This window comes from Schistocerca piceifrons, chromosome 7 (assembly GCF_021461385.2).
Source record: "Schistocerca piceifrons isolate TAMUIC-IGC-003096 chromosome 7, iqSchPice1.1, whole genome shotgun sequence".
Taxonomy (NCBI): domain Eukaryota; kingdom Metazoa; phylum Arthropoda; class Insecta; order Orthoptera; family Acrididae; genus Schistocerca; species Schistocerca piceifrons.
In genome coordinates this window covers 134,342,192-134,359,062 of record NC_060144.1, presented here as the reverse complement: position 1 = coordinate 134,359,062, position 16,871 = coordinate 134,342,192, and the positions used below count along the sequence as shown (strand labels likewise).

General features: G+C 40.4%; 1 protein-coding gene across 1 annotated transcript in view; it reads right to left on the bottom strand.

Moving 5' to 3' along the window:
* LOC124804706 (dmX-like protein 2) overlaps window positions 1–12,736 on the bottom strand; it is a 327,684-nt gene extending 314,948 nt beyond the window's left edge. The window contains exons 1-4 of the mRNA XM_047264965.1: window positions 12,518–12,736; window positions 12,099–12,296; window positions 11,852–12,011; window positions 5,384–5,599 (exon numbers count right to left, since the gene is read on the bottom strand). Of these exons, the coding sequence (XP_047120921.1) occupies window positions 5,384–5,599; window positions 11,852–12,011; window positions 12,099–12,296; window positions 12,518–12,604 (661 nt within the window). The 5' untranslated portion in view covers window positions 12,605–12,736. The remainder of the gene's footprint in view (window positions 1–5,383; window positions 5,600–11,851; window positions 12,012–12,098; window positions 12,297–12,517) is intronic.
* Window positions 12,737–16,871: the final 4,135 nt, after the last annotated feature.

Sequence of the window (16,871 nt, the reverse complement as noted above, 5' to 3'; positions counted from 1 at the left end):
CATATGCAGTCTATTGTTTGGTTCTTGTTGAACATTATCAAAGATAGCAGCAGTGTAAGTAACAACAAATAGCAGTCTCTTGCCATTGTTTTGCTAATTAGCTGCGGCGACAGGCCGTAAACACTCATTATCAGAATGTGACAAACAATGCATGACACAGTACAGTAATGCATTTTCAGCTTAGAGTGACGTAAACACATATAACAAAGAGAACGGCACGTATCACATCAAAGAAAAATAAGCAATCAATTCAAACCAGACAAAGCATGTGAAAAAGGAAGGGTATCTGTATAAATACGGACGGAGCGCCTGACGCATAGCAATTGCTACCTGGTAAAGCTTAACTGCTAAGCTTAGGACTCAAACCAAACTACTGTAGCTGTATCATCATTCATTCGACCTAAATTGTGTCTCATATTACAATGGACCACCTTTGTTTCGATTTGGGTGGGGCCTAAAACTTTTCTCTCCCCTTGAATTTCGAGTCTCAAATTTCAGGTGCGGCTTAGATTCGGTAAAATTTTTTTCCCTTGATTTTGAGTCTCATTTTGCAGGTGCGGCTTATATTCGAGTAAATGCGTTAGTCAAAAATAGGTGACACACACACACACACACACACACACACACACAGGCCTTGATGAAGCCCTTACTGGCCGACGTTTTATTTGCAGTCTTTTTGTTGCTCCTACTGCGACTCAGCATCTCCGTTATATGGTGACAATATTGTTACATTCCATCGTAGATTTCCATTGCTGATTTTTGCACTTATATTTACACGATGTTAAATGAAAGCTTGTCAAATATTTCATTGAAAGAAAGATAAAGAATTTCACTTTTGAAGTTTTGAAATGGACATGGGCAGCCACAGTTGCTATGCAACAAATGCAATTAGTGTGCAAGTTTTGATTTCTGAATTATGCTCATTGTCCTCGAACAACTCATCGATATGATGGTGAGCAGGCAGCAGATGACATTTAATTACTTTAACTGTTTTTTCTTACTAAGAAGAGCAATGCAGCATTGATGTTGCTTATTTTATACTTCAATAGAGTTTGTTAGTTTTGAAGGTCAAATTTATTTGTTTTCTCCTGAGTTACATGTTGTACAATGATATAATTTGTATAATGTACAAAAAATCTACTCACCAAGCAGTGGCAGGAGAACACATATACAAAGAAGGTTTTACTTATGCAAGCTATCCGAGCCAGTAGCTCCTCCTTCCAGCAGAAGGATTGAAGGGGAAGAATGAGGGGTGAAAGAAAAGGAACTGGAGAGGATTAGGAAAAGGAGTAGAGTTTGGAAAAGTCACCCAGAACCCCGGGTCAGGGTGATGGAATGAGAAGGAAAGGTACATTCAGCAGCATTTGTGGATGTGTTGGTCAACAAAGGTAGAGGTTCATTCTGTGGGAGCATTGTCCAAAGTCACAATAGGATGAACATTGGGGAGACCTGTGCAGTTGGGTTTGTGGAGTTTGTAGAATAGGTAAAAGGTAGGAGTGTGGAGTGTTGCTGGTGTGAGGGGGAAGATTGATTCGTGTGTCAGGTTTTGAGATGGACCTAAGACCTGGAGGAGCTGGTGGAGGTCCTGTTGGGACGGTATCATGGCATAAGGTTTGTATGCAGAGGTGTCGGAAAGTTGGCGGAAACTGTCAGCCAGACAGTCACTACGAGTCGTGACCACTGTGGTGGAACCTTCGTATGTGGGAAGGATGACAAGGTCTGGAATGGTTTTCATGCTATGGATAGCTTTGTACTCCATAGGAGTGATGTTGAATTCAATGGGGAGAGATTCAGGAAAGGAACATGTGGCCAGGTTAGAAATTAGGAATTCCTGAAAGGTTACCAGGGGATGACTGGGTGGAAAGGGAGGAGAATCTCAGTTGGAGCGAGGTCAGAACTGTTTTAAGGAAGGCTCTATGGTTGGCTGTTGCCAGTGGGTTGTGTGGTGAAGAAATGTTTCCATTGGAGAGAGTGAGTAAAGGAATGGAGGTCCTTTACAAGGCCAGAATGAATGAACCTAGGTTTTGGGCTAAAGGTGAGGCCGTCAGAAATAGCTGAAACTTCTACAAGGGTCAGAATTTTGGTAGGCAGATTGACAATAGTTTTACAGGATGGTACTTAGTTGGGTATTCGCATAGCACCATCTTATGCCAACCTATTCATGGGACATCCAGAGGCATCCTTCCTGCACACCCAACACCAAAAATCCCTTGTCTGGTTCAGATACACAATAAGACTTTCATTATCTGGACTCCAGGCACAGACAACTTTCTCTCTTTCCTCCATAAATTCTACTCATACTCCCAAAACCACTTCGCCAGCTGATCGTCAACTCAATGAGCCATCTACCTAGACGATGGTCTCCACCTCTCAGATGGCTCCATAAATACATCTGTTCATATCACTTGCACCAACCACAAACAGTACCACCACTCTGACAGCTGTCACCCATTACACATCAAAAAGTATCTTCCCTACAGCCTTGCACCTGCAGTGGAAGGCGGGAGCTGTCGAAATATACCGATAACTTGACCAGGGCCTTCACTGACAGACAGTACCCTACTCAGATCATCCACAAACAGATCTCCTGTGCCTTCACCTCCTCTCACACCAATAAACCTGTTAAACAGCCACTGACTAACATTCCTCTGATAACCCAATATCACCCTGGCCTTGGAAATTTCAACCAATTCCTTCACCAGGGCTCCGACTACCTTTTGTAATGCCCTTAGACGAGGAATATCCCACCCAAATCACCACCTACCCAACCTAAAGGGTATCCTTGTTCATTCCTACTCAAATCCTGCTCCTAATACTGCATCCTACGGGTCATTCCCTTGTGACTGACACATGAGCCGATCTTTTACACCCACCCACCACTACAAATTGCAGTCCAGTCACAGGTACTGCGTACTCTATGAAAGGCAGGGTCAGCATTCTACGTGGCCATTTCAAGTAAAAAACTACCGACCACCACCAAACTGTGGCATACCATAAGCCTGATTTCACAGTTGCCGAACATGCTGCACACCACAACATAACTGGGTTCAATAACAGCTTCACTACATGAGCCACTCAGACACTTGCTTCCAGTACTAGTTTCTCTGAACTACACAGCGGGGAACTGCCAATTCAGAATATCCTGCACTCTTGCAATCATCCTGTCCTTGACCTCTGCTAACCTGTTTCCTACTGCCACACCTCACCTTTTCCCTTCTCTCTTCTGTCCCCAGCACTCTTCCCCATCTAGACATCCCTTTCTCTCTTTTCTCCCTGTCCTCCCTCCACCTTCAACCTCATCTCCTTTGCTCCCATTTCTTTTCTCCCATCTATCTCTCTAATCTTATCTGCTCAACTGTCTGAACTCCTTTCATCTTGCTGTACAGCCACTGGTTCATCTGTCATCAGACCTGCCTTACACTATCCTGCTACCCCCTCCTCACCTCATGCATCCTTTTCTTACCCCTCCCTACCTCTCTCTACTTAGGCAACCGCCTTCTATAATCAACTGTCAGTCTCACTGTGGCCACAGGTGTGAGCGTTTGGCTGCCTGAGTGTGTGTACTTTTGCTAGAGAAAGAGCTCAAAAGCTAGTGTAAATACTACATCCTGCTGGTGTTTCCATGCGCTGTAGTGATTCCTTTCTGGATGGGCGAGGGGGGGAGGGGGCAGTGGCAGTGAGAACTTAGATGATAATACTTTCCAGACACTAGGTATGCTGAACTGTCACTCGACCAGTGTCTTGTTCTGCTCCAACGAGGCAACATCCCCAACCGCGCTCTCAGCAGCTCACCTGTGCAACGGGCGTTGTCATCTGCCACATTTTGCTGGGGTATGCATGAACCACAGAACTCTCACCCCACACTCATCACCATTGTCCTGTCGCAGTCCATTCAGTCCATTTAATGAGAGGAGTGCTACCATGTTTTTTCCATGCTGTCTTCCAGAGCTGCATCTTCTCGAGGCAGCTCTACTGACTAAAGTACAAAGCCTGATGCCACACACTCGGTTTGTCCCCTTGGTATCAGCAATTGAAATACTGTGTGCAGTGTAGTGCAAATAGTGCAGAGCAAGCCAGGACTACCAGGCCGATTTATTACTATCCGATCCCCAGCCGTTTTGGAACTCCTTTGCCACCAGGTGCACCATTGAAGCAGTTTTTCCCACACCACCGGACAACTCCGAACAAAGTTTGCAGGCCACCCATGGTCTGTCCGGTCCAGACCCTTCTCGAATAAGAGGTATTAGCTCATTTCAAACGTTACTGCAGTTGTTAGCTTTTGGGTTAACATGTTAGAAACAGCCCACATGGCTCTTCCCAGTGTGCCCCTTCATGAACTGCTGTTTTCTCAACTACCACATCATGTAGGCAGGACCGCCCCTTAAGTATATAGAAGAGAATATAATTCATTCCTTCAGCACCAAACATCTGTCAGCTATTGGTGAGTGGTTCCCTTTCTTTTATTTTCTGTGTTATTCAATCCAGAAATTTGCATTGTTGTTTACGCTCCTCTTTGGAGAAGGCACATGTTTATAAGATTCTGACCACATAATTTGAACACCTAAATTCAATACCAAAAATACCTTCTGCACATCAAAAATTCAGTATCATCATCAGGAAATGTATTTTTGTTGAAGTTCTTCATACTGTTATAAGAAATGGTTGCCATACATAATGTAGTATCCAGAGATGAAATGCTACATATTTTTTCCCCACACAAAGGGCATGTACTGATCAAATGATATCAACTCCCATTTGTCCTTTAGGGAACTTTCCCCTCATGGAAAGCCTCTGACACCAGAGCTCTGTTTTTCATGACTGGTGTCTCCTCCAAATAATAAAACATTTACAGTGAAATGTGAAATATGTAATGACAAGAAATATCTAAGTATATGTAGGTGGGGAAAACCAGAGAGGAAGAAACAGAAAATCATCATGCTGCACTAAACTGAATATTTTTACTACACTTGTTTGCTTTTAAACATTGCTCCATTAACTAATAAGAGTTGACTGTAGCCTCTAACAATGACTATTCAATGTCTAGTTTTTATACAGCTCTTCATGGTTGTAAGCTGCAATACAGCGTACAAAGATGAAACAACATGGGAGCCACTATTGGAAGTGACAACCCGGTAAAGTCCACTTGCTGTAGTGACTGAAACATGGTATATCATTTTACACTGGCACTGTCTAGAATGCACAGGATTTTATGGAAATTGATCCCAGGCCTAAAAGCCACAAACATACATTCAATCTCCACTTTGAAACTTATTGTAAAAAGAGACTGCATTATTTATCCCCCCCCCCCCCCACACACACACACACACTAAAATGTTATTACCAAGTGTATTTATTTGTTTCAGGTGATAAACTCAAAACTTACATTGCTTATTCTCGAACCAGATTTTTACTAAGCGGTCTGATTTCCCTGCAGTTGCAAAGAGTGTTCCATCTGGCGAGAATGACATGTATACAACTGGTGTTGCTGTATGACATTTCCAGACACACTCCCAACCACGATCTTCTTCCTCTTGCCCTGGTAACTGTGGTGACTGCGGTGCATCTCCACCAATCTCAAATGTGACTCCATGACTTTGTGCTGTGAAATAAAATAATCACTATATAGAAAACAAAGTAAAACACATAAAATACACTTTTAAAATGCTTATTGTATTATTACATTTGCCATCATTGTCTACAAAACTCCTATTTCGTCCAAAATGAGTTCTGTAAAACCAAATGAAGACATACCAAAATAGAGAAATCTGGATGAAACACTGGCTTTAGTGGCTGAAACTTGTCAATCACAGTCACACTGTTTGCACTGATATGATCCTGTACTCCCACAGCATTGTGAAATTACATGGAAGAAATGCACGCAATGCTAAAGTTCTTTACATGTATGCACACGTAGCTGCTTCACCTGCAGCCTCATTTCCTGGATTCCCACTTGAATTGGTACTCAGCAGAATAATGCTTTCTGTAGGAGGAACCTGACATCCTGGATGATATGTATTTGCGTACTTGCTGAATATTTCTTCCAATGGGCACCCTGGGAATCATAGAAGATGAGGAGCTGCACAATGCAAAAAATTTAGGACAGTCTAGTGCCTTCAACACCAAATTTAATTCTACATCAAACGCTGTGAATTCATTATACGAGTGAATTTTAAGGAAACATTCATACAATTTCACAGCAAGGCCATGGAAGCTTCATGTAGTTTTTCAAAATTGATCCACTATTGGATATCTGAAGTGATCTGCATCATTTAATAGAAGATGATTATTGTTATGTGATGAACTTCATTAGAGGACTACTTAAAATTAAACTGTGGCTCAGATACAAACTGAGTCAAAGCCAATTCATGGGCAATCTTCACTGTTAATCATGATCATTTATTACAATGAATACTAATTGAAATATGAGTACATACAAGATCATTAATGGAGGTTTCAAGTGAAGAACCCATCATTAAATTCGAGATACAATGGCCAAAGACCATTGCACTAAGCTTTACAAGTTTCTTGAGATGGTAAGCAATTATTCACAAGAAAGATACAGTATACGCTGAATAAAGTTCTAAAGAAGCAGCTCAGTGTTCTACAGGAGCCATAAAAGAAGCATAATACAAACAACTTATAGCATTATGTTGTGACTGAAGATGAAACAAGGATCCCTTTTTCCATAAAGGTATAGGCAAAACAGTTATCAAAACTGCGTTAGTGAAGCAGAAAATCTACAAAAAAAAAACCTAAGGGGCTGGCTGGAAAAGTGATTATGACCATATTTCTTTCTTTTTATGGGTGGGGGGTGGGGGCGGTGGGGGAGGGGGGCGGGGGTGAGAGGAGAGGATTGCTGGATATTATCACAACAGACTAAACTGTCAGAGTGCAACAATGACTGGGTCTTGTAACACAACACTAGAATTACGGTGGTCGCACCACAGGGTATCCACCGTCAGAGGGTGAGGGGCAATGTATGAGGAAAGTGACCAGTGCACATGCAAACAAATATTGAAATCTTAGCAGCAAACCTCATTGTTAGCATGGTATGTGGGCCAATGTTGATAGTTAATGCTGAAGTGTCGACACTACCTGACATGCCTACAAGCTGCTTCAATTTCTCCTGGTGTGGGTGGTGATAGCAGTTCCACTGCAAATATTATTCTGAATATTTTAGCACAAGTGACATTTGTGTCTCATTACCTCTAAAAATGGCACTGAGGGAAGAAATTTTCATTATGTGAAAAGGCCATCTGTGCTGCAAAAAGGTGTTATGCATAATTACAATTAAAAAAGATATGATGAGATAAAGGAACTGTAATTTTATTTGAACAAATGATCTGAACTCTCTACAGAACGAAATGAGAAAAAGATTTTTTTCTGCAAAAACTCATACAATTTAGTGAGAGTTTTCTTTTTACCAATGCTGTCTATACAGCCCCTTATTCTAAAGAACTGTTTTCAGTTAATTTCATGAAAGAGTGGTAATTTTTTGTAGTTATATCATCAAAAGACATGCATCTTGCCTTAGAGGACAGCAACTTTGTAATTTTTCAGAAATAACCTTGTAACATCGTTTCCTTTTCCTCAATCAATGTGTAATCTTCATCTAATGCATATTCTGTCACTACCTATTCAGGCCCCTGCATTGCTAGGGCTGTGTCACGGACAGGAGAGGTATATGTAATAAAATCCATGTAATATAACAGTGACAGGCAGCTAGTGTAGCATAGTTGCTTGTATTATTCTTTGTCGAGTCACCAAAAAGAATGAGTAGATATCAACCAAGAGCTTGTATCAGTAAAAACACAGTAACAAACAGCATAATCCTAAGGTCCACTTTACCATAAGGGATTTTAATTATACTGCTGGTGAACAACACTGTCAAAACTTGAGAGATGGGAACTTGACTCTTAACAACCTTGATTTAAGTTACGAGGGCTGTTCAATAAAAAATGATCATAATTTCTTGTGCTAAAATTTAATCTTATGATATTCTGTTAGCTTAATGTGCAACAAACATGCCATAGTGGTTTCAATGTTGGGACTCCTTGTTCCCACCTGTGAGAGGCAGGCATGGTCAGACATGTTCGGTATCGCCTACCACTACAATGGAACTCACATGAGGAACAACATGCGACTTTAAAATTCTGCTTTTGTGTCAACAAATCTTCAGCTGAGGCCTATACAATGTTACAGGAGGCCTATGGAGAGTCTGTTCTTCCCTACAGCACAACTCAAAGGTGGTTTAAAATGTTTAAAGAGGGGAGACAATCACTTTCAAAGGAAGGCGGACACGGTGCTCCAGTTACTGCTCTTACAGAAGAAAACATCAACACCGCTGCTGTCATTGTGAGAGAGGATTGACGAATTACCTTAAGATCACTTTCTGAAATACTGAACATTTCATTGGGTGCCACCCACACATTGGTGACAGAAAAATTACACGACACGTGTTTGTGGGCGATGGGTTCCAAGACTGTTGATTCCCAAACAAAAGGACATTTTTGTGCAGGTCTGCATGCAGTTAATGTTGGTGTTAGATGAAGATCCGGAGTTTCTTTCAAATGTAATCACTGCTGATGAAACTTTGCTACATCATTTTGATCCTGAGAGCAAACAGGAAAGCTCAATGTGGAAATCTCCCCCAAAAAGCAAAAGTGGCGGCTCCTGCTGGGAAAGTTATGGTCAACTCATTCTTTGATGTTCATGGAATGGTTTATCAGCATGTTGTACCTGCACACACGTCAGTAACTGGACAACACTACAAGGATGTCCTGAAAACATCGCATGTCCACATCAGGTGCAAAAGACCACATTTCTGTGAAGCAGGCTGGATGCTTCACTACGATAATGCACGGCCGCATACTGCCAATGTTGTTACTGAATATCTTGCAAAAATCAATGTGAAGTGCATCCCTCACCCTCCCTATGGTCCAGATTTAGCCCCATGTCACTTTTTTCCTATTCCCTAACATGAAGAAACGCCTCCGTAGGAGGCATTATCAATTATCAGAAGCAGCGTTGAAGACAATTTTGTAGGACCTCTCAAAAAATGGTTTCCAGCATGTATTTGAAGACTGGCAGAAAAGCTGGGAAAAGTGCACCACGTTCATGGTGGGAGACTACTTTGAGAAGGACCATCAAAATTATGAGATTGAGTAAAGGCACATTTATCGTTGAAATTAAGAGGATGATAACCTGATGGCATGGCTGTTTCACACTCACTATTCTGGGCAACTTCCACATTTCTATATATTTCACTTATATTTCCTCCCTTGTTCTGAGACAGGTATTTTCTCAAACAGACTTAAATAGTGACAAGATCAATAAACACGAAAGCACAAATGATGGCAATAGTAATCACAGGTTTATATTGTTCTCTGTGTGTTCAAAAATTTTCAGAGGCAACTCTAGCTCACACCTTGTGGTGCACACTGGGTAATGTTGAAGCTCTAGAATCGTTGGCAGTCAGTCCATTTTTGGATCTCATGGCATTATGATACATATGGCAATCAGTATCCGTAAAGCTTTACACACGATTTCCCAACAAAATTAAAAATGAGAATGCACAGCACAGTGGTTACTTATTCCTCTGGGCACAATTTTTTGAACAATTCTGAGTTCATTTTCTGGTATGGCTCTTTGGTTGCATGTCTTGCATCAGATAATCAAAGTTATTTGGTGGGGGGGGGGGGGGGGGGCAGGGCAAAAATAAAAATAAAAAAACAATGCTATGATTAACAGGCATCTCTGATGATTTAATGAAGAACAGCTGTGAAGACCAGGGTATCTTGCAAAACAAATTCTAACATTATAGATAGGTCTACAAGATTCACTTATATTAAAGTAGTATAACTTGATATGTGCTCTTCACGGTCACATAATATGAGAGGAATTGAGATAACTGAAGACTGGAGTAGCACCAGTCAGCTTTGAGCCACAATGTCATCAAGAAAACAGACACCCCTCTTTTAAGATTGTACAATATAACGGACGTGTCACACATTACACACGTGAACACGAAAAATATTTAATTATGGAAATAATAAGCAACTAATGGGAGAATTGCAGCTATTAGGGGGTGTTGGGCAGGAGAAGATGATTGGGGGGGGGGGGGGGGGGGAGGAAGAGGAGTAAATATACAACAGTCTTAATAGTATATGTAACAAATAGTTAGGCTACATAAAAATCAAGCAAATGAAACAAAAATATGGTATTGGACTTAGACCTATACTGATCACACAAAACCCACAAAACCATACACAGCTCAACAATTCTGGTATCCAACCCTTGACATATATAGGTTAGCTAAAACAATGTCTGCAGTAGCACAACAACAGAACTCACTCATATACCTAATACCGAAAACCTAACCTCACCAACACATGTAAAACAAATTCCACATTCCTACCAATCACAATACAATATAATTACCCACAAATAATGTCTGATGATAGTAAAGTACTAATTTTACATATTCATGTCTGCAAAATATAGTAAATCATGCTCTATAGTGAAGCAACTTTGGGCTCAACTGACTGATTCTTCACTGCAGCCACACACAGTAAATACAGTTTCTTACACACAATTCTTTTCACTCCGACATTCAACTCTGTAACATTGGTGGACATTATCAGTGACACACAAAACTAAATGCCTGGGACCAGGAGTAGACAGTAAGCTCCCTTGAAATATTTTATCACAACCTGCAAAGGCTGAATGCAGCTAACCTTACAGTACTGTCTACAGTCAGTACCAAATGATAGGTCCTACACTGCATACTGTCAAATCAAAAATATAATAAGGTTGGTACTGCATGGCAACTTGACAGGAAGTAATATGTCCAAATGAATGCTATCTGGACTACACATAAAGTAAAATCATGAAGACCAGGTACATTCTCCAAGAAACTACAATTCTCACACTGACACAGAAAACATATTTATCTGTTTACTACAACATGGCAATTTGTTTACTACAACATATCTCTTTATTTACAACTTTTGTGGCCAAAAGCATGACATCATTTTAAAGCATAGCTGCATCCGTTTTGTGAAAGAGATCAAGGGCAGCTCATAACATTGCAAATGCATCCTTCTGTACTTTTGAAAGAAGTTATAGCACCCTGGAATATCCACTTTCAATAGGCATCCACATATGTTTGAGGCTGTTATGACAAACCAAAGATTTTCAAAACAAAATCAATTTTTTCCATAGTAATCTATTACTTGTTATAGGTTACTATTTTGTATGATTACTGAATGTGTAGCTTATAAATATTTATAAAACATAGTAGCCAAACACAAAATTTTGTTGAAAGATAGAAATAAAACCAAGATCCAACAACTGGTCTCAAAAAATCAACAACTGAAAAGTCAACCGCTGAAAAATTATCTGGCAAGTGAGCTGAGTTTTACAAATAAAGAGAAAGAAAGCAATGAATATGCAAAGTGACCACAGGATGGGACAGGGGAGGTGGGATAAACCACTCAATTATTTGTATAAACTAAAAGAATAAAGTTCTCACAAGCAGACCTGTGTTTGGCTTATTTCACTACACTGAAAAATTTGTAGCTACAGCAATAGGCCAACCTATGAATGTATACAAAAATCAACTCACACAGAGCTTCATATATGTTACCTGCCCAAGACTGAACATACAACAGAATGGCACATGTACAAATTAAATACTGACTACAACTTAGCTATCTTATTCGTACATGCATCACTGTGAGTAACAGTTCACACACACACACACACACACACACACACACACACACACACACACACACACTACATAATCGAGTGAAAGATGAAATGACTACAAAATAATTCAAAAAAATACCTTGATCCATATCATCTTCAGGAAGAGGAATGTTCTGGTGCCACAATTGTAATACTTCTCCTCCTGTGAGTAAGCGGGTTCCTTCCAGATTCCATGACAGAGATGTTACATGAGACTCCGTCTGTAAGCTGCCAGTTTGAACCCATCGGTAGTCCAGTTGCTACAGAAGAATCATAATAAATATTACACCCGTACTGAAACTTGCTTCTGTTGACATTGTCGTCTCTCGCCTTAGAAAGTAACTTACATGAGTGCTATTGCTTTGAATGAGAGGAGTTGGTTCAAATATGCAAACTTGACTTTCGTATGCAGCAGCAATTTTTCCTGTGTCAGTTGAACAATCTAAACAGCTGATCATAAGGTAGTTGTGCAATGCTCCAGGAATGATTTGTACTCTCTCAAATGTGCTGGCGAGTATAACTATATTACAGCCCGCTGCATATGCCTACAGGGAAAAAGATGGAAACAAAAAGTAAAATAAACTGTGGAGTTAAGTGTTTGATTACCTAGCCGATGTAAGTATGTCACTTAGCCTATAAGTATCCTCATTAAGTTCAAGAATATAGCTGAACAGCCGACGACAGCTGTAGCTACGAATAAAGATGAGGGCATCGATCTTTAAAACACTGTTTGCATTACGCATTTAATGAATTTGTGTTCCACTACCGTGAAAGGAATTCCTTCGACACTACCCACTGCAAAACAGTGGTCTCCTGCATTGCAGGCTCCACTTAAAATTTGGTGGCAGTTCATTTCAAAACACTAAATATTAACTACGACGAACTATAAAAGTCTTATAACTATTCAGGAGATCTTTCTATAGTGTCCTATATACACCGTCATCACAATATCGTAGTTCCCAGCACTTCACACAACAACCCCTCCGCAGCCATTTTTCTTTACTTGTATCATAGATGTGACTGACAATTTACCAACTCAGTTTGTCTAGTAAGAAGAGTATCTCTGGAATATTGATCTCAAGGTCTTCGCGGCGCAATTTTCAAATAACTTACGCCTGTGACGGACATTACTCATCATTGTAAATACGAGTTATTAGTAATCCTATTGCTTGTGAACCAACTAAATGTCATCTCGCTGTTTAAGACTATGATTATACGGCGGTCGATCATTCTTATGCTTTTGCTGCAGTTGACGTAAAGACGAAGAACACGTGTTAATGTAATTTATTACTTATAATAATGAGATAGTAGTACCCCCTGTTGCTTTAGGGGATGTCACAGTAAATTACGTTGTTCAGTGTCGACATCCAGTCACAAGAAGGTTTCAAAAAGGACTAGTGCTTACTAAAGTCATTGCTAGAGTCAGTCACTGTTATGGTAAACCTACACTTTACAAGTATGGTAATGAACTGACACTTTGTAGGCCTACCTGTAAATTAAGTATGAACACCAAATTGCTTAAAAAATTATATCATACTGAAAATAATTTAGTAAGGAAAAAGGACAACGGAATTTTGTTCTCACTCATTTACGGATAGATTCTGCCAATCGCTGTCAATTGTATTGTAGGAGTACTGAACTACAGTCCACGTCAGTGTCAAGTGTATGAGTAAGGATTCTTGTTGTCTGTCTGATCGGGTAGTTGTGTTTCACAGGAAACACTGTAGAAAAGAATTTTAAATTGATGTTCTTTAATGTGCTAACAAACCTGAGAATGCTAATTGTCGTTGTTGTGGCTGTTGTTGAAGAGACGAGCGCTCGACAGCTCAACATGCGAAGTGCTGTTACCGAGTAACATTTATTTATTTATTGTATTTTTTTGCATGGAGACACCAACTGGTGTCTTTTACAAACGTCATAGCATTTTCTTACAAGTTTAGTACAGTCATATATACATATGTGATTACATATACATGATACAAATGTACCATTGTACCTAATAAGGCACAATATTGGGTGTTACATCGTACCTATTACAAACATTCAGATTTAACAATAATTTATTTTAGTTTAATATTAATATTCACTTAAAGAATATAAACACTTGTCAATCAAGAAATATTTCAGTTTCACTTTGAATAAGTTGCATTTGTGGCAGCTTATAGAGCTCGGTAATCTGTTGTACCATATTTGACCACTAATGCATGGACTATGGTCTGTTGTTTTTAATTTTGTTCTTTGTCTGTAGTAGCAGTCTTTATTTCTTGTATTATAGGCATGCATATCAGAGCACTTTGTTGCTTTGTTTTGGTGTGTCACAAAAAATACAATTAATTTGTAAAGATACAGTGAGTAGACTGTGAGGTATTTATGATGAACAAAGATTTCCCTGCATGAATCTCTATACCATAATCCATGGATAATTCTGATTGCTCTCTTCTGTAGGGTTAATATTCTGTTCATATGTATGTCAGCAGCACAACCCCATAAGTGAGATTGGAGCTAGTCTTCTCAGTGAAATATCGCAAAAAAGTGTTCTTAGAAGTTCAGGCAGCAATAGATTTGAGGGAGTTAAATGAGAGGTTTCTTGTCATTAGTTCAGAACAGATGGCCTTACACTGGTGAGTCAAAATATGACGGCCACTGCCCACTGCGCTGCTGTACGCCAGCTGGTGGTGTTTCGAACACGAGACGGGACCAGAGACGAGTGGGAAATCATTCTAGCGACGGTATGGGCCACAAATGCGGAAGTCCATAACTTAATAGACTTTAATAAACGGCATATTGTTATATTCCAGCGTCTGGGATCGGTGAAGCCAGTCTCCTGCTCGCATTCTACTGTTGTGAGCATCTATAGAAAGGCGTTGAAGTGAGCCACGAGTAGGCGGCATGATGTTGGGCGTCCATGCCTCATTACGGAATGTGAATGTCGGAGGCTGCAACTCTCTGTAAAGCAGAATAGGCGGCGAACTGTGGAAGATTTGTTGGCAGATTATAATGACGAAGGCACAAGTGTCTCGGTGTACACCGTTGAGAGCACTTGGTTAACAGGGTTTCGCAGCAGATGCCTCTACATGTTCCCATGTTGAACCAACGACATCCTCAGTTATGGCTGCAGTGGATACGGTATCAACGAGATTGGACAGCGGAAAAATGTAATCATATCGCCTGGTAGGATGAATCCCATTCCTGACCGTATACGCCGTCGTTCAGACGAAAGGCCACTCAAAGCATGCACGGCTTCACGGGAACAGGCCGGTCAGGGCAGTACTTTGCTTTTAGTGATTCATCCGAGCTTCCATGGCACCTGTGGTAATAACAGAAGACACCATGAAAGCTGCTAACTGCAAGAACATAACTGCGATCCGCTTGTACCCCTTCATGCTTGATGCTGCCTCTGGATCGCAGGGTCCTGAGTTGGGGTTTTCTCTCCCCGGGAACTGGGTGTTTGTGTTGTCCTCATCATTTCATCATCACCATTATTCGTGACAGTGGCTCGACCGGACGCTGTAAAAATTGGACCATGAAGAAATTGGGACTTTGTACGGGCGCTAATGACCGCGCATTTGAGAGCCCCACAAGCCAAACACCAACATCATCATGCTTGATGTCTTCTCCGACTACGTTGGCATCAGGGTACTGTCCATATCCCACGGCCCGAATAGTGCTATGGTGATTGGTGGAGCATGATAATGAATTCAGCTTGAAGCTATGGCCAACAAGTCCGCCTAATCTGAAACCGACGGAACACATCTAGAACGTTACTGTTAGTTAGGTTTAAGTAGTCCTAAGTTCTAGGGGACTGATCACCTGAGATGTTAAATACCATAGTGCTCAGAGCCATTTGAACCATTTTTAGAACGCTACTGGTTGCCAGCTCCATGCTCTTAACCCTTTCCCAGGCAGTGGGGGATATACTTCCCACTAAATGGATTTCTTTACAGCGTTTAAGACTTCACATGTCATCATTTCTGTACGCTCCTCGCATCTAGTGGCAGTCCACTGCACCAGCTGTAGTTTCTGTTTGTTGTGAAATATTGCCTTCAGGACTGTGGGAAGTACATATTCCACCAAATAAAAGTGTTTTAGTGGATCTTGGGAAGTATGGTTACCACCAAAGTAGTTTCTGGAAGGGACATGGGAAGTATACTTACTACAAAATTAATCTGTCATTTGTGGCCCTTGGGTAGCATGCTTACCACCAACTTAAGGGATATTTCAAAGATTTTGGGATTATGTCTTACCACTTTTGTCTGTGCCTGACATCTTGTGGTAGTATACTGCGCCAAGAATATGAAAACTGCTGCATCAACCAGTTTTTGTTTGTCGTGGGGTCACTACTCTTGTCAGAACACATTGCTAGGCTTCTGCATTATACACTATTGTGACCTGTATTAGCTAACATCTTTTTGTGTGATTAAGTTTCTAGCATTGTTTTTACATTGTGGTAATTAAACTTTTTAAATAAAGTAAAAGAAAACATAAAATAGAAACAGAAAACACTGTTCATTATTTTTTTACTTGTAATGGCAACACATAACAGCTCACAAAAAGGAAGCTGGGAAATCCAGTTACCACCATAGCTTTATACTTCACAAAGGTGCTGTGGTGATATATGCACCACTGTAGCTTTTGGTCCTAAATCACAAAAATTAAATCTTCAAAAAATAAACATGGTTCTATAAAGGCCGCTCCTGTGCCGAACAAATTTTTATTTTGAAGTCAGTAGTCTGACACAGAATGCTAAATGGCAAAAATATAGTGGTTTCTTTCATTGACTTCAAAAAAGCCTTTGACTTGGTGGACAGAGAGACCCTAGATAGGACTATATGAGAATTTGGGGTAAACAACAAGCTGGCAAACATGGTCAGAGGAACCTTAACAGGCACAACTTCCAAAAAGAAGTTTATGGGAGAACTGACCCAACCATTTGAAATCAAGACAGGTGTGCTACAGGGCGATGGATTATCACCAATACTATTTAACCGTGTTCTGGAGAAGATTGTGAGAATTTGGAATTACGAACTTGAAAATCAAGGGGTTAGCCCAATCTGTCTAGGAAGAAAATCGGAAGGAATCAAGTCAACTGCTTGGCTTTCGCTGGTGATGTTGCAATACTT